Consider the following 24,461-nt stretch of genomic DNA (forward strand, 5'->3'; position numbering starts at 1 on the left):
TCTTTATTCTGTTCTCAGACCTCTTCCCACCACAGTAAGACCATTTCTTCATTATCTCCTGCCCTCGTGGGTATTGTGTGGACTTTTCTCAGCTGTGGACTTCTTCTGACAGTCTTCTTTCTTGGCTTCACAATTCGTTGCAGAAAGAACAGGTAAGCAGCCCATGCCTAGATTCCCATCTCCCATAGCCTGAACCATGAAACCCAGAATGTTAGTATCTTTTTGATACTATAAACTACCAGCTGGTATCAGTATATCGTGTCTCCTTCTGTGGCATTAAGCTGTGTAAGAACTTCCCCCCCAAAGGGTCCTGGCCTTGGGATAGAATTCCCTCTGGAGGAGAAAGATTTAGCCCAGTGTTGTGCTACCTACTGCAAGGATAACCCCCCGCCCCCAAAGAGCATGGAGATCCTCTCCTCATAAAGGAGGTCACAACTCTTCTAAGAAGATGAGGTGTTTGTATTAAAAATGGAGAGCATGTAGAAATCTTCTGAAGCAATACTAAGTTTATGGCAGCACAATTGGAACCAATCTGGCTGGGTTAAGGTTTCTGCATAAACAGTGAAGCCCTACGACCTGGTTGTTCTGCTAGACAATTCTGACTGGTTGGAAGGTCTCTGGCTCATCAGGGTAAGTATCTGTGGCTCCTGGGGCTGACAAAAGGAAAAAATGATGACTGTCTTCTGAAGGGTCTTGCAGAATCTTGTCTTCACTGCTATTCAATCCTTCCCTCAAGGACCAACCCTTCCATCCCTTCCACTCCAGCACTCTGCACCTCATCCTGCCCCAGCTGTCCCAGGAGGCCTCCAGTCCTCTCTTCCTGCCCCACAGCTGTTTTTTTTCTGGATGGAGCCCACATCAGATTTCAACAACTCCCTCAGAGAAGCCAAACTCGTCTGGCCCCACTCCAGCCTTAAACTTGGTGGTGATCAAGTGTATTGTGCTCCGTTACCTGGTTTGGCACTCAGAGGAGGACCAGTCAGTAGAATTTGTCTAGCGGGCATTTTGGGTGCCATTGGCCATTTGAGGCACGGAGGACATGGAATTATTAAGTAGCAGTGACTTGGTCTGTGGGACCAACCTCAACATGGCAGTGATATGTGGTACTCTGTCCTGAGTATACCCCTACCGCTGCTCCAGCCACTTTCATTCTCAATTACACTAAACCTACTCCCATCTCAAGGACTTTGACTTACTGCCCCTTATGTTCCCACTACCTAACAGTCTTCTCCACATCTTTCCATAACTAGTTACTTCTCATCATGTAGGTCTTGGCTCAAATGTCACCTCTTCAGAGAAGTCTTCCCTGATCATGTTATCTAAAGTAGCCTCTTTACCCAATGGCTACCCAGTCCCCATATCTCATTCCATATCCCATCACTGTTTTATTTTCTTCATAGTATGACTCTCTGATATTACCATATTTATTGATTTACCTTCTTATTGTCTGTATCCCACACCAGAATATAAAGACTGTAAACTCCGGGACCTTGTCTATCATGCTCACTACTGTCTCCAACATTTAGAACAGAGTCTGGAATATAATAGGTGCTTAGTAAACATGTTGCGGCTGCTGCCAAGAAAATGACTAAGAAAGTCACACATTTCAAGGTTAGAGAACTATGAAGTAGTCTTTTTAGCTGTAACACATTTTTATAATGCAAATTAATACCTGATTGGCAAATAAGAAAATAATATTTTTGGTTCGTATGTAATTTTCCCCCAGAAAAATAAATGGTTTAAAGAATTCACGAGCAAGTTTTCTACAGTTAAAGAAGGAAGCCTTAAGTTAAGAATACTAGGATACTGCTTTCCCATATAATAATATTAGACTGGTTTACTGGCTTCAAGAATTGGGTGTCCTTCCTACAACATGAAGCTATCTGGTAAAACTATAGCAATAGATGAAGAAGCAGAAAACACATTTCCCTTGTGTTTAAAAAAATTGATTGTTGAAGAAAGCACAGATTCAGAGCAAATTTGGATGATAATGTTATTTATGGTAGGCAAATACTCTCGAGGATTTAAGCTACAAATATCGGCTATGATCCTGGGTACAAATGATAGTGGAAATTTATTGAGTGCTAGTATTTTAATAGCATAATTACTATTTTTATTAGCATTCTGGTTACAAAGTTAAATATGTTTCAAGTGTTATGGCCATACTATTTCCCCCCTCCCCAAAACACATTATTTTTATATACAGTTTTGTAGAATGCAAAGTTTTAAAATCATTTATCTGTCTGGTTAAAATAGAAACACTGTTGTAGTAGAACAACTATGTTTGCTGCCTGTCTTGCTTGCAGTGGGAGCATGACTTGGCATGAGGAATAAAATAGTAAGAGGCACCGTGAATAAAAACACATTTTGCAGTTAAATAGCTTACAGGGTCAGATAAGGGAAGATAAGATAACCCAGTTTCAAAAGTGCTGTCTTCAATAATAACATTTGTTCAAAGGTGCAGTATCACAATTAAATGCTTCATTTCATTCCAGTTCTGTGGTCTCTAAATTTGTGACTGTATGTGTATGCATGCACACATGCATGTGCCAGAGGAAAGGAAAATATTGTAATAAAATAACACGGTAATGTTTGAGTTCAGTTGCAGATATTGCATTTTTTTATTAATTAAATCTTTATTGTTGAGATTATTACATTTGTTCCTCTTTTTTCCCCCCATAACCCCCCTCCACCCAGTTCCCACCTCACCCTCCTCCCTCACTCCCCACCCACTGTCCTCATCCATAGGTGCACAATTTTTGTTCAGTCTCTTCCCGCATCCCCTTCACCCCTTTCTCCCCCAAGAATAGCCAGTCCACTCCCTTTCTATGCCCCTGATTCTATTATAATCACCAGTTCACTCTGTTCATCAGATTATTCACTTGATTTTCAGATTCACTTGTTGATAGATGTGTATTTGTTGTTCATAATTTGTATCTTTACCTTCTTCTTCTTCCTCTTCTTAAAGGATACCTTTCAGCATTTCATAATACTGGTTTGATGGTGATGAACTCCTTTAGCTTTTTCTTATCTGTGAAGCTCTTTATCTGACCTTCAATTCTGAATGATAGCTTTGCTGGATAAAGTAATCTTGGTTGTAGGTTCTTGCTATTCATCACTTTGAATATTTCTTGCCACTCCCTTCTGGCCTGCAAAGTTTCTGTTGAGAAATCAGCTGACAGTCGTATGGGTACTCCCTTGTAGGTAACTGACTTTCTTTCTCTTGCTGCTTTTAAGAGTCTCTCTTTGTCTTTTGCTCTTGGCATTTTAATTATGATGTGTCTTGGTGTGGTCCTCTTTGGATTCCTTTTGTTTGGGGTTCTCTGTACTTCCTGGACTTGTAAGTCTATTTCTTTCACCAGGTAGGGGAAGTTTTCTGTCATTATTTCTTCAAATAGGTTTTCAATATCTGGCTCTCTCTCTTCTTCTGGCACCCCTATAATTCTGATGTTGGTACGCTTGAAGCTGTCCCAGAGGCTCCTTCCACTATCTTCGTATTTTTGGATTCTTTTTTCATTTTGCTTTTCTGGTTGGGTGTTTTTTGCTTCTTCGTATTTCAGATCATTGACTTGATTCTTGCAATCCTCTAGTCTGCTGTTGGGAGTCTGTATAATATTCTTTATTTCAGTCCGTGTATGCTTAATTTCTAGTTGGTCCTTTATCACAACCTCGAGGGTCTCATTAGATTTCTTGTAGATCTCATTAAGTTTATTGGCAGTTTCTAGAAAATTCTTGAAAAACCTTAAAAGTGTAGTTTTGAACTCTATATCCAGTAGTTTGCTTTCCTCCATTTCTGTCATTTGTGTCCTTTTTCTTTGTCTCCGCATTTTTTATGCTTCCCTGTGTTGATAAAGTGGTTTTCTGTGCTAAGTGTCCTCTAGGGCCCAGTGGTTCAGCCTCCCCAATTACCTGAGGAGGACACTCTTGGTGCACCCCCTTGTGGTCTTTGTGCACAGTCTTGCTGTAGTTAAGCCTTGATTGTTGTAGGTATCACTGGGAAGATTTGACCTCCAGGCCAATTGGCTGTGAGAATCAGCTGTGTCTGCAGTGGGAGTACTTCTGTGCTGGAGACACCCCTCTGGGGCAAGACTTGCTTCAATGGGGCTTTGGTGCTCACTGAGTCTGCCCCCTGAGTGTGTCCTTTATGGTTCCACGGAGCTGCAAACTGGATGGTCCCACTCTGACCTCTGGGTGGCTCCTGGCTCCTGGATCTCTAGGGAGGTGCTAATCTAGCCTTTGCCTGAGGCTATCCAGCAAATGCCTCCCTGCAGGGTTTGGGCAGGGTGGGTCCCAGGGAATCAACAGGGCTGGGCTAGCAGTTATGGCTGCTCTCAGTCCTGCCTTCAGAGGCTCTGCTTCTCAATGTCCTGGTAATCGCTGCAAGCCCCTCGGAGAGAAAGCTGCCCTTGAGTTCCGACCGATGCCACACAGTCCTTCTTCTCCCGTATGAGTCTGGGTCCCTAGAAACTCACCCGGATCTGGAGCTCAGAGCCTGAGACTCCCTCCTGATTGAAAATGACAACCGTGCCCTCAGCTGCCAGTCCTCTCCGCATGCACTCCACACCTTAGTATTTTACTTCCGCACTGCGCCTCCTCTGAGTCTCGGAATGCTTTTCTCTTTCCTTCTAGTTGTAGAATTTCCATTCAGCCAGCCTTCCTGTGGTTCTGGATGATGTCTGTTCTGTCTTTTAGTTGTATTTTTGAAGTGGTTGTTCGAGGCCCAGATACTGCATTTTTTATAAAAATTTTAAAACATAGTCTACAAGAGAAAAATCAGTAAAGATGTAGAAGACTTGAATAACATTATCAACCAACCTGACCTAATTGCCATTTATATAATCCCACACCCAAAATCTGTAGAAGACACATTCTTTTCAAGTATACATGGAATGTTTATTAAGGTAGATCATATTCTGGGACATGGAAAAAGTCTCATTAAATTTAAAAGGATTCAAGTCATACAGTATATGTTCTCTGATGACACTGGAATTAAATTAGAAATCCATAACAGAAAGATCTCTGGAAAATCTTGAAATATTTGGAAACCTAATAGAACACTTTAATTCATGGCCAAGGAGGAAATCAAAAGAGAAATGATAAAGCATTTTCAACTGAATGAAAATGAAAATACAGCGTATCAAAATTTGTTGGATGCCATTAAAGCAGTAGTTGGTGGCAGAAAAGAAGAAAACTCTGCTTTAAAAAGCAAGAAAAAAAGCAAATAGTCCCAAAAGTAAGCAAAAGAAAGAAAATAATAAAGATCAGAATAGAAGTTGATCAAATAAAAACAGAAAAACAACAGGGGAAAACACTGAAACCAAAGTTGTTTATGAAGATTGATAAAGTTGACCAACTTCTAGTTCAAGTGATCAAGAGAAAAAGAGAGAATATATAATTACCCAAATAAGGAAGGGATAAGTGATAGCACCTAAGATTCTACAGGTATTAGAAGGATAGTAAGGTAATGTTAAGAACAACTATGGTAGGTAGTCTCTAATATGTTCTTCAATGATTTCTACCTCCTGATAGTTATATCCTTGTGAAATCCTCTTTCCTTGAGTATGACCTGAACTTATTGACTTGCTTATAAATGAGATGTCACTTTGAGGACAAGGTTACAAAAGGACTATATCTTTCATCTTGAATCTGTCTCACTCTTTGAGTCATTCACTCTGAGGGAAGCCACCTGCCACGTTGTGAGCTGCCCTTTGGAGAGACCCACATGGCAAAGAACTGATGTTTCCAGTCTGCAGCCAGCAAGGACCCAAGGCTTCCTAACAGCCATGTCAGTGAACTTGAAAATAGATCTTCTGAGGCCTAGAAGTGAATGAGCCTAGAAGCAGATCCCCCCCTCCCCCCCCCCCAGTCAACCCTTGAAAGACGGCAGCCATAGCTGGCCCATTGATTGCATTCTTGTGAGAATGTGCCAGAGGCATCCAGCTAATCTGCCTGTATTGTTGCAGTTTTATTCAAAGTCTCCTAAAAATACTGAAAATAATGGAGCATTTCCTAACTCATTATATGAGGACAGCATTACCCTAACATGAAAACCTAACAACAACAACAACAAAAACTATAAACTAATATCCCTCATGAACATAAATTCAAAAATTCTAAACCAAATTTTAATAAATGGAGTCCTGCTAAATACCAAAGGGTAATGCTCCATGACAAAGGAATGCAAGGTTGGTTTGACATTCAAAGATCAATCTATATAATTCACCATATTTACCAACTTAAAAAAACACCATATGATCATCTGAATAGAGAAAAAGCATTTGACACGAATCAACATCCATTCCTGATAAAATATCAACAAACTAGGCATAGAAGAGAACTTTCTCAACCTCAGAAAGTACATCTATGAAAAACCTTTAACTAACACCATTTTCAATGGTAAAAGACTGATTACTTTCCCTTTAAGACCAGAAAGAAAACAAGATGTTTGCTCTCACCACTTTTATTCAGCATTGGAGATTTTAGCCAGTGTAAGAAGATAAGAAAGAGAAGTAGAAGGCATCTATTTTAGAAAGAAAAAACTAAAATAGCTTAACCTTCAGATGACTTGAAAAAATGAACTTTGATCTACATCTTGCACCATATTCTGAAATTAACTCAAAGTAGATCATAGACCTAACTGTAAAACCTAATGCTAAATTTTTCTCAAAGAAAACATAAGAGAAAAATGTTGTGACCTTGGAATAAGCAAAGATTTCTTAGGTACAATACTAAAAGCCAATCAGGGTACATGGCAGATTGTCTCTCCCAGCACTGGGAACTGTGCATAGAGGCACCTGCCACCTCTGTCTGCACCATGGGCTGGAGCGAAAGCCAGAGAACCAGATGCTGGTAAATGGCTGAAACGTGTCCATCCCTGTGGCCTCCTCCCTTTATCACAACTTCCTAGATAGGTTCTTATACAGGTCTCTGACGGATACACCAGAGTTGACTTACTTACTTCATGTACCCTGCTGTATTTGTTCTCTCTGCCTTCAGGAAATCCAACACACTGTATGAGTCATGGTTCTCAAGCATGTTATTGTTGTAGCCTTCTGCGGTCTCTCTGACTCCCCAGGTTTCACATTATTTTCTATTATAATAAAAGGCCTCAAGGTCTCCACACTTTTGAGAAAGATTAGACTCATCCTCATATTTTCTTCGTTCTTTCCATTCCTTAAAGTCTTATAGTATCACCTGAGTGAGGTTTATCAATATCAACTGTAAATATTTCCTGAGCTAAACCCCTACAGTGCTCAGGAGACTACATAAAAATGTGATTTTAAGGGTTCGTTGGAGCTTCAGATGTATCATCGGGGTGGAAAACCATGAGCAAGTCCAAAAAAATACAACATTCTGTTTTTTAAAAATAGCCTTTCAAAAAAGTATGCCTTGCTCCAGGGAATGGCTCTGTGTTCCTTTCATATGCATTGTTTCAGGCCTGTCTGCTTTGTGGTTTGGGTAATTGGAGCTGAATGAAGGTGGCCAGGAAGAAAGGAAAGCAGTGCTGATCTTGTTGGCTGTGGGAAAGTTTGTACTCATATTGTGCCCCACAAAGATATATGGGATCTTCCATATAATTTCCGGTTTGATGGTTATTGCTGATTGCCTGTGACAAATTCATATATCTCCTAGTGGTTCCATTTCTGTGATTGAACCCTGACTAATACACTAGGGAAAAATATGCAGTATCTATACATAGAAAATCATAAAACATTTTTGAGAGAAATTAAATAAGTTCTAAACAAATCAATGATATATTTATACATTAGAAGACTCAATATTTTAAAGATATAATTTCTCCCCAGATTGATGTATGGATTCAATGTAAATGCAATAAAAGTTCCAACATTTTTTTTCTGGTGAATTCAACAAGCTGATTCTCAAATATATATATGGAAAGTTAAAGGGCCAAAAATAACCTGGGAAAAATGGACAAAAGAAGGGATTTCCTCTTTTGGATATTAAGATTCATTATAAAGCTAGTAGTTAAGATATGCTAAGTATACAATTGGTGCAAGGGATGGATAAATAGGCCAATGGAATACAAACCTGGCTGACAAAAAGGCCCATCCAGGCTCCATCCATAAACCACAATAAAAATCCCAGATCACTGACCCCTTCCTCACTATGCTTCACTCTAGACCAGTGGTTCTCAACCTTTTTAATGCCGCGACCCTTTAATACAGTTCCTCATGTTGTGGTGACCCCCAACCATAAAATTATTTTCGTTGCTACTTCGTAACTGTAATTTTGCTACTGTTATGAATCATAATATAAATATCTGATATGCAGGATATATTTTCATTGTTACAAATTGAACATAATTAAAGCATAGTGATTAATCACAAAAACAATATGTAATTATATATGTGTTTTCCGATGGTCTTAGGCGACCCCTGTGAAAAGGTCGTTCGAACCCCAAAGGGGTCACGACCCACAGGTTGAGCACCACTGCTCTAGACAAAACTTAAGCCTGATTCTTGGTGAATCATTTTGCTATTTACTATGTGAATAATAAACTTAATTTCATATCCAAAAAAATAGACCAATGGAACAGAATATAGAGAATCCAGAAACAGAGCCAAGCATGTATGGACACTTTTTAATAAATGGTGCTGGGTCAGTTGACTGTTTATGGGGAAGAATGTAACTGGAATCCTACCTAACAAAATCATCCGCAGGTAGACTGTAGATCTAAATGCAAAAGTCAAACAATAAAGCTTCAAGAAGATAATATAGGTGACTACATTCATGAACTTGAGGCAGGAAAAAATGTCTTAAATAGGACACAAAACTATTATTCATAAAAGAAAAAATTGTTCTAGGTAATACTGAGGACATCTTTTGTTCACTAAAAGATACCACTGATGCAAGCCATGGAATGGGAAAATATATTCACAATGCATATATCATCAAAGGATATTTATCCAGAATAAAAAACTATAAATTGATAAGAAAAACAGTGAACACATTTTTTTAATGGACAGAAGATATGAACAGCTGCTTCACAAAATAATATATCCAGGTAGCCAATAAACAAATAAAAAAGTGCTCAACTTCATTAGTCATCTGGGAAATGCAAAGTAAAGCCACAATGAGATAACACTGCATACTCGTGAATATCTACAATTTTTTTAAAGTAGACAAAACCAAGTGTTGGAAAGGATGGGGAGCATCTGGAATTCTTATGCATAGTTATGGGAGTATATCCTATATAATAAAAGACGAATATGCTAAATGTCCGACCATTCGACCGTTCGACCATTCGACCATTCGACCATTCGACCAGTTGCTGTGATGCGCACTGACCACCATGGGGCAGACACTCCAAACAGTAGGTTAGCTTGCTGCTGGGGTCTGCCTGATTGGGACTGGGTGAGATGGGCCAGACACACCCTGGAGCCTTCCTGTGGTTCCTCCCCAGCCCCGATCATGTACTGGTGGGGTCCCTCAGTCTGGCCTGTGCCCTCTCGCATTCTGGAACCCCTTGGTGGATGTCAGAGAGCCGGTTTCTACTCACTCCCCACAGGCCAAGTTGAGGGACCCCACCAGTGCACAAATCTGTGCACTGGGCTTCTAGTATTGTTATAATCACTTTAGAAAACTGTCCAACATAATCTCCTAAACCCAAGCATATGCATATGCCATATCAGAAATTCTCACAAAAATTGCATACATATATTCACCAAAATAGATGTACTAGAATATTCATAACAGCAGTATTCATAATAGACCCACACTGGAAACTCCTTAACTGTCCATCAATAGTAATATCTTAATAAATCACAGTATATTCGATGATTGACTACTATACAACCATGAGAATAAATAGTCTACAGTTCTATGGGCAACAATATGGATGACACTCACAAAAATAATATTGATCAAAAGAAGGCAGGCACAAAGATTTACCCTGTATGATTCCACTTATGTGAAGTACAAAACCAGGTAAATCTAATGTATGATGTTAGAAGTCAGGATAGCTGGGGGCAGTTACAAAAATAGAAGGGTATATAGAGCATCGGTTCTCAACCTGTGGGTCGCGACCCCTTTAGCGGTCGAACGACCCTTTCACAGGGGTCGCCTAAGACCATCCTGCATATCAGATATTTACATTACGATTCATAACAGTAGCAACATTACAGTTATGCAGTAGCAACGAAAATAATTTTATGGTTGGGTCACAACATGAGGAACTGTATTTAAAGGGCCAGAAGGTTAAGAACCACTGCTCTAGAGGTTTAGAGGGTGGTGGTGGGAGCTCAGTGATGGAGGGAGCAAGAGGAAGGCTCTGGAGTGCTAGTAATATTTATTTCTTGACCTGTTTGCTGGTTGCATAGGTGTGTCGGTTTTCAAAAATTCACTGAATTGTATGCTTTTAATATTCTTTTCTTTATGCTTATTTTTCAATGAAAGTTTTTAAAATTATCTTAGAGTTTTCTAAATAAACACAAGGAAATATCCAAATAGAGGATACATGTCAACTTATCAGTGGAGACAAAACTATTTTTCAATATTACTTTCTGAAAAAAATTATCACTTAAGGTTTTATATCATGGACATTGAAAGATAGAATAGATAGTTTTACTATAAATGCAAAGGTGAATTGCATAAGACTTTTTATGGCACCATTGATAGTAGTAAAAATATTAAGAATTTCTGTTTATCAAGACAACATTGGTAAATAACACCAAAAGTGCAAGCAACAAAAGAAAAATAAATACATTTAGTCTCATCAAAATTTAAAACTTTTGTGCTTCAAAGAACACCATTAAGAACGTTAAAATAATCTAGAGAATGGGAAAAAATATTTTCAAGTCATGTATCTCATAAAGGACTTGAATATTCACAGCAGCATTATTTATAATAGTCCCAAAGCAGAAACAACACAAATATTCAAATGAAAGAAGTCAGTCACAAAAGACCATATACTGTATGATTCCATTTATATGAAATGTCTAGAATAGACAAACCTATGGAGATAGGAAGTAGATGAGCAGTTGTCTATGGATGGGAAAAGCAAATTAAAACTATAAGATGTTAAACAAAAATCTTCAAGGCTGAAAGCTATCCTGAAGAAAGAGTTTGTTGATCCATATGCTAGCCAGAAAAAAGGACCAAGTCCTGGGGCATGCATTCTAAACCACTAAACCACCCTGGGGTTAATGGGTTCTTTTATACGATGTTTGGAGAAGAAAAATGTAAACTGTTTTGAAAGAATTTATATGGCTATAGATAAGGGGGAGTGGAGAAGGTTAAGAGGGAGTAGTTCTGGGATGGGTGAATAGTCCATAAGAAAGAATTACTTGATGCTTCTGGATTGGTTGTGGACAACAGCTTGGAAAGTTCATACATAAGCAGTATGTGGTAGCGTCTGGTGGTCTGCTATTCTTTCTAGATAATCACTGAGATAGCCTCCTGGAAGTTGATTCAAAGTTTCAACTTAGCCCTAACAGATTTGGCTCAATGGATACAGCATCGGCCTGTGGACTGGAGGGTCCCGGTTTCGATTCCGGTCAAGGGCACATGCCTGGGTTGCAGGCTTGGTCCCCAGTAGGAGGCATGCAGGAGGCAGCCAATCACCGATTCTCTCTAATCATTCATGTTTCTATCTCTCTCTTCCTCTCCCTTCCTCTCTGAAATCAATACAAATATATTTTTTATAAAGCCCACTAAGTTTCAACATACATTCAGGAATATTAGCCATCTTTTCTTGGTTTCAGGCCCATGGGCATTAACTGATTAACCTCTCTTGTCTCTTCCACTCAGCCTCCGGCCTGCTATAATTTAATTGGTGGCATCTCAGAATTTTTCTCTTGAGAGAAATATAACACCAAATGGCTTAAATTTTTAAATATAATATTAAAATAAAGATGTTAAAGCAATGAAACTCATCTACTCAAAGTGAGAGTGCACACTGGTACAACCACTTGGAAAAATAATTTGGCATATCTTCTAAAATAACACATACACCTTGTGAGCCAACAAATCCACTTCTAAGTTACCAGGCATACTCAGGAAAGTGTATTCAGATTTATACCAAGAGTTGTGTAAAGAATATTCACTCTAGCATTATCCTATATAATAAAGAGCTAATTTGCAGACGGTCATCACGCCCTCACTCCATCACGCCATAACGGCTCAGACACTCAACACTGGGGAGTAAGGAATGGGGACCAGACAGGCACAAATGAACTCACGAGAGAGGAATGGGGATCAGCCAGGCACAAATGAGCTCATGAGAGATGAATGAGGACCAGCCAGGCTACAGCTGCAGCCAGCCTGGCTGTAGCTGGACTGGGTCCTGGGTGCCTGCGGCCAGCCAGAGGGAAGGAAGCCCAGGCCCAGGCTGCCTGGGATGACCAGGCTGGCAGTGGGGTTAGTGAGGGATGACCGAACACATGAACAGCAGGTGTGTGGGGCGACCAGGCTGATGGAGGGGGGCGGGCAGTAAGGGGTGACCAGGCCAGCGGGTGGGGGGGGAGGGGTTGGGAGCAACCAGACTGGCAAGGGGGATAGTTGGGGATGATCAGGCTGACAGGTAGAGGCAGTTAGGGGTGATCAGGCAGGCAGGCAGGTGAGCAGTTAGGAGCCAGTGGTCCCAGATTGTGAGAGGGATATCCAACTGCCGGTCTAGGCCCGATCCCGGATTTGAGAGGGTGCAGGCTGGGCAGAGGGGAACCCCCCCCCCCCCGCACGAATTTCATGCACCGGGCCTCTAGTTAAGCATTTGAAGCTCTCACTGGCACCAATCACACACATGTGTTTTGATCTGTCATTGTTGATCATCAATTTGGTTGACACTTCTATTATAGAGAAAGGGCAAATAGTTATATTAAAATATTTCTTCTAATTAATTTCCTTTCAATGTGCATGAATTCATGCACCAGGCCACTAGTTTGTAATAATCTCAAATGCCCTCCAATAGTAGAAGGAATAAATAAATCATGATGTATTCTTACAATGGAATACTATTCAGCAATGAAAATGATCGAGTTACAGTTACATCCAGAAACATGGAAGAATCTCACAAAAGTCAAATTAAAAAGCCAGCCACCAAAAGGCATGTTCTATATGATTCCCCTTATATAAAGTTCAAAACCAAACATAGCTAATCTATTGTGTTAAAAGTCAAAATAGTGGTTTAACTTCAGGGAGGAAGGAAAGGAGGATAATTCAGAGTGGAGATTTTGAGGTGTTGTAATGTTTTCTTTCTTGACTCAGGTGATAGTTACATCAATATCTTCTTTGTGATTATTCACTGAGCTAAATATTTATAATTTGTGCACTTAAAAATACCTTTTCTAGCCAAAGATTCTTTTAAAATTTTATTTCTTTTAATATATTTTTAATGAAGTCAGAGAGAAAGGGAGAGAGAGTGAGAGATAGAATCATCAATGATGAGAGAGAATCATTGACTGGCCGCCTCCTGCATGCCCCACACTGCGGACCAAGCCCACAACCCAGGCATATGCCCTGACTGGGAATCGAACTATGACCGCCTGGTTCATAGGTCGACGCTGTTCCACTGAGCTACGTTGGCTGGGCCAAGAATCTTTTTATTTTTAAGTCAGCCTGTCAAGGATTTACTGTTACAGGAGTCATGAAAAGGGAGTAGCAATGTCTTCAGGGGACTGTTGAACACAAAGACAGCATCAACTTCCAAATATCTTCTTTACAGAATATCAAATGTCCACATCTGTTCAACTGTTTCACCCTAATAAGCTTTCTTACTTTGATCAAATTACTGCATCAAGATTTATTCTTAAATTTCCTGTTCCCTTGGCTTTCATTAATGTAGCTGAGCATCAGAATTTTACTTAATTTGGATGCTAACAAGATTAGACAGTAATCTGACATTAACCAGTTTTTTATCCTATTTTATGCCTTATTTCATCTCACTTCTACTAAAGAGCTTGCTTTGAGGGAGGGAGGTGTCAGATAGTAAACATTTTTTAGGCATTTTGAATTTTGCTATTATCAATGGTGAAAGATACTATTGTGTGTGTGTGTGTGTGTGTGTGTGTGTGTGTGTGTGTGTGTGTGTGTGTTGGGAGGAGGTGGTGATCAGGATGTTAATCTATGCACAGTGACCTTTGTTTCTATCTGACCGAGCAGATGTAGGAATTAATCATTGTCACTCCTGGATGCTGCGGCTGCAGCTGCCTCCCACTGCCTTTCTGCCCCTGATAGATTTATTCGTGCATTTTGTTTGCTGGAAAACATGCCTCAGCACAGGAAAAAATGGCAAATTAGAGAAGATTATCTGTGAATATAATTGTCTAGAGACATATTTTTTTCTGCACATCTGTACCTATATATTATGAACTCTTTAAAAGATGAAGACAAAGAAAAAGAAAAGCAAGCTGGAAATATTGTTTATGGAACATCTGAACCATTATTTCCTATCCTGAGAAATTTCACATTGGACCAGTGTCCTGGGTTGCAAAGAGCTGACTGTTTTCTAACCTCTATACCCTTCTTATTTTTGTAACTGACCCCAGCCCGAGCCCCCCACCCCCCCCCCCCCGCCCCAGCTCCCAATTATAAATTTAGTGCCAGTCCCAGAATCTGGGCATACTTTGGTTCCAGGCACGGGAAAATAAGTGTTCTAAACTAGAAGTGAATTCATTTTAGAGCAGGCCCCACCACAACCGTCAGACCATAACTAACACTGTCTGAACCCCAACCATCCCCATTACGTAGATATCCCTGCAGCCTCACCAAATCCAACCCCTGGTGACACTGATACCACCTGGAGATCAAAGCCACCCCCTTTGGGATGTTGGGAGTCAGCTCCAAAATCATCCAGTATAAATGTCCTGGGCCTGGTTTATCCATGTTCATTTTCCTCCCTCTCTCTATCAGGTCAGCATACCCTGAGGCAGAGGCTAAAGAGGAGCAGCCAGTGCCTATTCAGAGTCTGTTCCTTCCTTTCCAGGGGCCCACTCCTGCCTGAATCCTAGACCTTTGCTGTAGCTATCTATGCTAGCCTGGGCTTTTCTGGTACCACCCCTCACTCACTGGGACCTCTGCTCATTTTTTACACTCTCTGACCCTGCTTGATTCTCACTCACAGTTTACTCCTTTGTTGATTCGTTCTCTATTTCTCTTCCTCAGAATGATCTGGTTTTAGACACCCTTGCAGATTGCATCCCTAGATTACCACTGCTTGTCCTTGCTTTCCTGCTCCCAGCATCTGGTTTATGTGTCTTAATCTTATGAGTCTGCCTAGACTCCTGAATTCAAACTATTTTGGTCTAAGCTCTTCACCTACCATTTGAGCCCCAGCTCTGACAGTCTTCCTGTTTCTGATAGTTATACCAAGCACCTTATTAGGAAAAACAGGTTAATCCCCTGATGTCAATCTTAGTGATGGGGCCCGTCTCCCAGAAAGAGAAGCAAGCAAACTAAGTGTCCATTTGACAGATGAGTGGATAAATAAAGGGTATTATATATTCAACTAGGGGCCCGGTGCACGAAATTCGTGCACTGGGTGTGTGTGGGGGGGGGGGGGGTGAGTGTCCCTCAGCCCAGCCTGCCCCCTCTCACATACTGGGAGCCCTCAGGCGTTGACCCCCATCACCCTCCAATCTCAGGATCGGCCCCTGCCCAGGCCTAACGCCTCTGGCTGAGGCGTCCGGCCCGGGCAGCTGGGACCCACAGCTGCAGTGGCCCCGCGATCGTGGGCTCCGCTTTAGGCCCAGGCAAGGGACCCCTAGCTCCCGGGACTGCCAGCTTTGACTGTGCCCAGCTCCCATCGCTGGCTCCACCCCTACTTCCTGCTATCACTGGCCAGGGCGGAAAAGGCACCTGATTCTCCGATCATGGCTGGGGGGCAGGGCAAAGGCAGCCCCAGGGCCGCCTTTGCCCTGCCCCCCAGCTCTTAGCTCCCCCCTGGGTTTCCGATCACTGTCAGTGGCAGGGGGCTTCTTCCTGCTTTCCCTTTCACCTCCCTGCATTGTGCCTACATATGCAAATTAACCGCCATCTTGTTGGCAGTTAACTGCCAATCTTAGTTGGCAGTTAATTTGCATATAGCCCTGATTAGCCAATGAAAAGGGTATCATCGTACGCCAATTACCATTTTTCTCTTTTATTAGTGTAGATGGAATATAATCCAACCTGAAAGAAGAAGGAGATTCTGATGCATTCTACAGCAGGGATGGGCCTTGAGGACATTATGCTAAATTTAATAAGCCAGCCACAAAAAGATAAATACTGCATGAATCCACTTATATGAATTAGCTATCATAGTCAAACTCAAGGAAATAGAAACTAAAATGGTGGTTGCCAGGGGCTGGGGGAGGCAGAAATGGGGAATTGTTGTTTAATGGGTACAGAGTTTCCGTTAATGTTCATTTAATTGTTGTTTAATGGGTATAGGGTTTCAGTTTTGCAGGATGAAAAAGCTCTGGAGACTGATTGAACAACAATCCTATATAATAAAAACCTAATATGCAAATTGTCCCCTCAACTGGGAGTTCGACCACTGGCTATGACGTGTGCTGATCACCAGGGGGTGTTGCAGAACGTGGCGGGTGTTGGTGACGCGGTGTTGGCAGCGGGCGGCAGTGGAGCTCTGCCAGCCCTGATGGGCCCTGACAAGAGCAGGACCGCAGTGGGATGGTGGAGCAGGTGAACAGGCAGCACCAGGCCAAGGCAGGTTTGAGCGGGGCCCCCACAAATGGCACTGAGGGAGCCAGGCGGGGGGGCCCATTCCCAACCTACCACCCTGCAGATGGTGACCCGCGCAGTGGCAGGGGGCAGGGCAGCCGCTTGGCTCCCAGGAGCTGAGGGAGCCAGGCGGGGGGCCTCGCCCCAATTGATCATCCCACAGGTGGGATGGTGGAGCAGGTGAGGGAGTGGCACCAGGCCACCCTGCAGGGCACCCCGAGGGACCCCACCCATGCACGAATTTGTGCGCCGGGCCTCTAGTGGGAATATAATTAACACGACTGAACTATACACTTAAAAATGGTTAAAATAGAAATGTTTATGTTATTTTATTGTAACTTCCCACAATTTAAAACTTTTTAAATGTTTTAAAGAGAAAGCAATACAAACTCTTATTGGTAAGTAACTACTTTTGGACAAAAGACTCTATTACGGGCCATTTTCTTAAAACTATATTTCAGCGATTGTCAACCTGTGTGCCACAAGAATTTTTAAAACATGCAATTCCTGACTAATCAGGGGCACTAACCTCTTTTTCCTTAGATTGTCAACAATAAAAGAATGAAATGACAACAGTCAATACAACAATAGCTGTCTGGTGTGAATGAATCAAAATACACCTATTTTTTTGTCAGATTGGCAAAAAATATAGTTTTTGGTATACCACAGAATTTTTTTTAAATTTTTAATTAAATCTTTATTGTTCAGATTATTACAATTGTTCCTCTTTTTCCCCCCCATAACTCCCCTCTACCCAGTTCCCACTCCACCCTCCTCCCTCACTCCCCACCCACTGTCCTCATCCATAGGTGCACAATTTTTGTCCAGTCTCTTCCCGCATCTCCCACACCCCTTTCCCCCGCAAGAATGGTCAGTCCATTCCCTTTCTATGTCCCTGATTCTATTATGATCACCAGATTATTTATTCACTTGATTCTTAGATTCACTTGTTGATAGATGCATATTTGTTGTTCATAATTTGTATCTTTACCTTTTTCTTCTTCTTCCTCTTCTTAAAGGATACCTTTCAGCATTTCATATAATACTGGTTTGGTGCTGATGAACTCCTTTAGCTTTTCCTTATCTGTGAAGCTCTTTATCTGACCTTCAGTTATGAATGATAGCTTTGCTGGATAAAGTAATCTTGGTTGTAGGTTCTTGGTATTCATCACTTTGAATATTTCATGCCAATCCCTCCTGGCCTGCAAAGTTTCTGTTGAGAAATCAGCTGACAGTCGTATGGGTATTCCCTTGTAGGTAACTGGGTTTCTTTCTCTTGCTGCTTTTAAGATTCTCTCTTTGTCTTTTGCTCTTGGCATTTTAATTATGATGTGTCTTGGTGTGGTCCTCTTTGGATTCCTCTTGTTTGGGGTTCTCTGCGCTTCCTGGACCTGTAAGTCTATTTCTTTCACCAGGTGGGGGAAGTTTTCTGTCATTATTTCTTCAAATAGGTTTTCAATATCTTGCTCTCTCTCATCTTCTGGCACCCCTATAATTCTGATGTTGGTACGCTTGAAGTTGTCCCAGAGGCTTCTTACACTATCTTCGTATTTTCGGATTCTTTTTTCATTTTGCTTTTCCAGTTGGGTGTTTTTTGCTTCTTCGCATTTCAAATCTTTGACTTGATTCTTGCGCTCCTCTGGTCTGCTGTTGGGTGTCTGTATAATATTCTTTATTTCAGTCAGTGTATGCTTAATTTCTAGTTGGTTCTTTATCACAACATCGAGGGTCTCATTAGATTTCTTGAGGATCTCACTACATTTATCGGCGGTCTCACCAGTCTTTTCGAGGGCCTTACTAAGTTTATCGGCAGCTTCTAGACAGTTCTTGAGAGACCTTAAAAGTGTGGTTTTGAGCTCTATATCTTCCATTTCTGACATTTGCGTCATGTTTCTTTGTCTCCGCATTTTTTTATCTTTTCTTGGTGCACCCCCTAGTGGTCTTTGTGCGCAGTCTTGTTGTAGTTAAGCCTTGATTGTCAGCAATACCAGGGGTGATTTGACCTCCAGGCTAACTGGCTATGAGAGTCAGCTGTGTCTGCAGTGGTAGAGCTTCTGTGCTAGATCTCTAGGGCGGTGCTAATCTAGCCTTTGCCTGAGGCTATCTGGCAAATTTCTCTGTGCAGGGCTTGGGCGGGGCGGGTCCCTGGGGCTCTACAGGGCGGGCGGAGCAAGCAGTTATGGCTGCTCTCTGTTCCGTCCCTAGGGGCTCTGCCTCTCAGAGTCCCAGCAACCGCTGCAAACCTCGGAGAGAAAGCTGCCTTCGAGTTCTGGGTTCCGACCGAAGCCAGACAGTCCCACTTCTCCCATTTGAGTCTGGGTCCCCAGAGACTTGCCCGGATCTGGAGCTCAGAGTCTGAAACTCCCTCCCGATTGAAAACAAGAACTGCACCCTCGCCGCCAGCCCGCTCCGGGTGCACTCCGCACCTGAGTATTTCACTTCAGCACTGCGCCTCCTCTGAGTCTGGGTATGATATTCTCTTTCCTCCTAGTTGTAGAATTTCCACTCAGCCAGACTTCCTGTGGTTCTGGATATGTCCGTTCTGTCCTTTAGTTATATCTCTGAAGTGATTGTTCGAGGCAGCAATCTCCGGCGTTAACCTATGCCGCCATCTTGGTTTCACCACAGAATTTTAGTAATTGGTTTACGTGTGCCCTGAAATGAAAAAAGCTGAAAATCACCGCTGTACTTATTACCTACCCGATTTCTTAGGAGATGATCATCCTTAAATCACTACCTGTTTTGTGAAGTTGTTACTTTGTTGTTTTTTTTTATTGCATTTATCTGGGTGACATTGGTTAATAAAATTACATAGGTTTCAGGTGTACAGTTCTATAATATATCATCTGTATATTGTATTGTGTGTTCATCACCCCAAGTCAAGTCTCCTGTCATCATTTATCCCCCCTTTACTCTTTAGTAGCTCCCTCACTCCCCTTTCTCTCTGGTAATCGCCATACTATTGTCTGTGTCCATGAGGGATTTTTTGGTTTTGTTTGTTTGTTTTTTCTTAATCCTTTTTTACTTTATTTTTCATATCCTAAATGTTCATATCTGAACTTTGAAGTGGTATCTTCTCTTTCAACTATTCCAGAATTTCATTCTACCATTCTCAAGATCTCTTAGTGATTTAATAGGTTTCTATCACATCCCCATTGACCTTCCTCTTTCAAGGCTGCATAATGATCTGTCTTCGTTTAATAGAGATCCTGACATGCTAGTTTTCTTTCTCTGGAATTTATTTTCCTTTTATAACCAAAGCCAGATGTTTCATTCTAGTACACTATGAAACTTTACCCTGGACTTTAGAGTCTCAGAAGAAAAGGGAGGAGATGGCCTAGTTTTATGTGAGATGTACAACCAACAACAGTAAAATAGAAATGTTATTGCAAAGGGAGTCATTCTCAAAATCTCCATTGGTAAACAATTTTCATACACATAAGATAACAATAGGATATACTTATTCTTTTTTTTCTTTTGAGATATAATTGGTGTACCATGAAATTTACCTTTGTAAAGTGTACAGTTCAATAGTTTTTAGTATATTCACAAAGTTAAGCAATCATCAGCACTGTCTGATTCCAGAACGTTTTTATTACCCAAAAAGAAACCTTATACTTATTTGCAGTCTCCTTCTATTCCTCCCTCCCTTCAGCTGCTGGCAACTGCTAGTCTATTTTCTGTCCCTATAGATTTGCCTAATCTGATCAATGCACATAAGTCTTATATAATAAAAGCCTAATATGCAAATTTTCCCCTCCACCAGGAATTCTACCTGGGGGGCAGAGTTGGCAGGCCAACTGCAGGAAGGGAGGCCCCAGTCAGCATCCGGCAGTCACTAGGGACCCTACTGTGAATGAATTTCGTGCACTGAGCCTCTAGTGGAATCATAAAAGCGTGTGGCCCATTGTGTCTGGCTTCTTTCACTAAGCACAATGTTAGCATAATGATTACAGGGTTTATCCATGTTATAGTAGAAACAGTACTTCATTTCTTTTTATTGATGAATAATGTTCTGTTTTATGCATATTCTACATTATGTTTTTTCATTCATTAGTTGATAAGTATTTGATTGTTTCCACTTTTTGGCTATTAAAAATAATATGCTGGTGTGACCATTCATGTACACGTTTTTGTGTAGTCATGTGTTTTTGTTTAGCTTGGTTATATACCTAGGAGTGGAATTGCTAGGTCATATGGTGGCTCTGTATTTACATGCAAATCTATTTTCTGAAGTGACTGTACCTTTTTACAGTCTCACCTGCAATGTATGGGGAGTTCCAGTTTCTCCACATCATTATCAACACTTGCTATCATCTGTTTTTTTTATTTTAGCCAACGAAGTGGTTTTGATTTTACTCAAATCGTTGTGATTTTGATTTGCACTTCCCTGGTGGCTAATAACATTGAGCATCTTTTCACATATTTATTGCCATTTATATATGTTCTTTGGAGAATTTCTATTCAAATCCTTTGACAATTTTTAAAGTAGATTATTTATCTTTTAATATACTTAAACCAGTGATTTCTCAAATTTGGTTAATGTTAAAATCTCCTAGGGAGCTTTTAAAAAGTCTTGATACCCAGGCCTCATGTTAAACCATTTAAATTAGAGTATCTGGGGGTAGTACACCGGCAGCATTTTAAAAAAAAAAAATCTACAGGCAATTCCAATGTTTGAGAACAAGTCCTCTAGACTAGAGGACCAAGCTGATGATACCAATATAGAAACATTAAAGGTTTAGAACCTTAGAAATCATGCCAGGTATTAAAAATAATTGAACTAGATGTGAATTATAAAAAGCCTAATCAGTTCAAGAGGTAGAGATGAACTTTTTAAAAAGAATTTTTTAATAGGATGAACTTCTCCATAACAGGAAGTTTCAAACCACTTACAATGAGAGAAAATGTCTTGGCTGTGGTTTTTGCCTAGTGACTAAAGGTTGGTCTTAGGAGGGAACTGTGGGTGAGCCAATCAATGTGAGTAATCATGGTGCAGTTGAATCCCCAAAAATTTATCTCAATTATTCAGTGTTCAGAAAGAAACTGACAAAATGTGACTATTGACCAGGAGAAAATGGAAAGGTAGGCTTTTGAAGTCATAGGAAGATTAGAGACACAGTGTAGGGAAAACGACATCTCTTTAAGAATGTAAAAAACTTCCCAGAGGAGAGCATAGAACCCACAGTTTGTCGGGTTAGGTACAAAATCAAAAAAAGGACTTTGAGAAGCACCTTTGAGGAAAGTTCAAAACACATAAAGGTATTATTTAACTCTATTAAAAGGAAAAAGCTGGAATAACAGTGGGATCTTTTGCTGGTAATAATGGGCACAAGAAGTGCTCAGAAGCCAAAAGACAATAACAGTAAACTAATTATGTGCCTCTAAATTTATTGAATGATAACCACACACAAACTGCCCCCTGTGGATGGGTGGATCAGTAGTTGTTGATCCAATAGCTTTTTTGTATTTTGCATATTTTGAGTCAGGCAGACAAATAAACACTGATTAATCACTAGACCCCGTGGGCATTCCTCTTGGGACATTGGAAGGCTTCTGGAAGAAATGTGTCTCTTGGTCATGCCGCTCCCTGAAGCTATTGCCCAGCCCTCTGGCTTCCTAGTAATACCAATCGACTTAAAAGGGTGATTTCACTAGCCACCTCCACTTCCTCGTTTCTGATTCATTCTTCACCCGGTGCCCCGATTCCACTGAAATGACCCTTGCCAAAGTCATTAAATCAACAGATCTTGCCCTAACCAGTTTGGCTCAGTGGATAGAGCGTCGGCCTGCGGACTGAAGGGTCCCAGGTTTGATTCCGGTCAAGGGCATGTACCTTGGTTGCGGGCACATCCCCAGTGGGGGGTGTGCAGAAGGCAGCTGATCGATGTTTCTCTCTCATCGATGTTTCTAACTCTCTATCCTTCTCCCTTCCTCTCTGCAAAAAATCAATAAAATATATTTTAAAAAAATCAACAGATCTTTTAACCTCCATCCTGTTTAGCCTCAAGTCATATAATACTGAACCATTTTCTCTGTTCCTCCTTTCTGACACCTCTTTTCTCCACCTTACCATACACAAATGCCCTAGTTTTACCTCTCTGTTTCTTACCAGCTACTTTCCCTGGCTCCTGAACTCCACCTACCCATGTAATATTGATATCACCTTGGGTTCCAGTCTTGATTCACTTAAACAATATCCCTCACATGACCTTAATCTCCAAGCCCTGCCTCTTTCAAATCCCATTTCCTAACTTCCTAGGAAAGTCAGATGGATATTCCTCAGTCAATTCACATTCTGTGATCAAAAAACCAGATTCACAGCATACCTTAATCTTTCTCTACTTCTGTGTCTTTCCTATCTCAGTTAGTAGCACTATAAGCTATCTATTCCTCATGTGCAATTCCTTTATTACACATCCAGCTAGTCACCAAGTCTCAAATATTAAACCTCTGAAACATCTCCCAAATCTGTCTCCTGTTGTCCATCTCCATTGCCCAAGTGTAGCCCTGATCTACTTTTCATCTGAACAATTGCAGTAGCCCCCTAACTGGTCTTTTCCATTTCCAATTTAGCTACTGTCCTCTTGCTAGTCTTTTTTTTAAAACACTGACCTGTTTTTTCAACATAGACTTCTACTGCCTACACAACTCCTTAGGTAAGCAGTGAAGATCTTTTATAGTCCGGTCTTCATCTACAATTTCTGCTTATTCCCTTTAAATTAAGTTGTGCTTTCCTCATACAAGGTAATGGCCATTCCTCAAGCATGCCATGCACTTGCATCACCAAGCCTTTGTTCACACTTTTTCTTGTTTCATGACTCTCCTCATTTTTCACCTGACAAACTCCTATTCATCCTATAAAACAAACTCAGTCATCAAAATGTGGTCCCTGGACCAACAGCATAAGTATCATTTTGGAACTTGGGAGAAATATAAATTTGTGGAGCCCTACCCTAGACCCTACTGAACTTGGGGATGATGAGCAGATCTGTATTTTAACAAGCTTTTTAGGTGATTTGTATCAATTCTGAAATTTGAGCACTACTGTCCTAAGGCAGTTTCTTTATCAATGCCCATAGCACTTGCCATATACCTATATTACTTACTACATATTTACCTATTCAGTCTTTTGTAATCATTTTTAGCTATTCACTTATTATTCTCCTCTGCTACACATTGAGTCCTCAACATCAAATACAATATTTTTGTGTATTTCCCGGCACCTGCCACAGTGTCTGGCACATAGGAGATGCCTGATTAGAATGCAGAGCCTAAAACAGACTTCACATCCCTCCAGGATCCAGTCTAGTCAGAGTGCATACAAACGCACAGGGCTGATAATCAAATGATGTCCAAGGTTTTTCCTCTTAAAGACTGACATGTGCCACACAAGCCAAAAGCACACATCCTGACAATACCAAGTGTCAGCAAGAATGCAGAGAAACTGGATCTCTCATACATTGCTGTCAGGTTTGTGAAATGTTACTGCTGTTGTGGAAAACAGTTTGGCAGATTGGTACAAAAATGAAAAATACATTCATTGGGTAATTCAGCAATGGGTATTTGCCCTAGAGAAATGAAAACTATGTTTACACAAAAACCCGAACACAAACACAGAAACTTTCTTTGTAATAATCAAAAACTAGAACCAACCTAAACCTCCTTCATTAGGTGAATGGGTACCAAACTATGGAACGTCCCTACACTACCCAACAATGAAAAGGAACAATCTTTCCATACATGCCACAACTTGGATTAATCTCAAGGGCGTTATGCTGGGG

At 40.9% G+C, this 24,461-nt stretch overlaps 1 protein-coding gene across 1 annotated transcript in view; it reads left to right on the forward strand.

Annotated features, from left to right (window-relative positions):
• GPR156 (G protein-coupled receptor 156) overlaps positions 1-24,461 on the forward strand; it is a 110,458-nt gene that overhangs the window by 37,718 nt on the left and 48,279 nt on the right. The window contains exon 3 of the mRNA XM_059687729.1: positions 19-152. Within this exon, the coding sequence (XP_059543712.1) occupies positions 19-152 (134 nt within the window). The remainder of the gene's footprint in view (positions 1-18; positions 153-24,461) is intronic.

The sequence above is a fragment of the Myotis daubentonii genome, chromosome 3, assembly GCF_963259705.1.
Source record: "Myotis daubentonii chromosome 3, mMyoDau2.1, whole genome shotgun sequence".
Taxonomy (NCBI): domain Eukaryota; kingdom Metazoa; phylum Chordata; class Mammalia; order Chiroptera; family Vespertilionidae; genus Myotis; species Myotis daubentonii.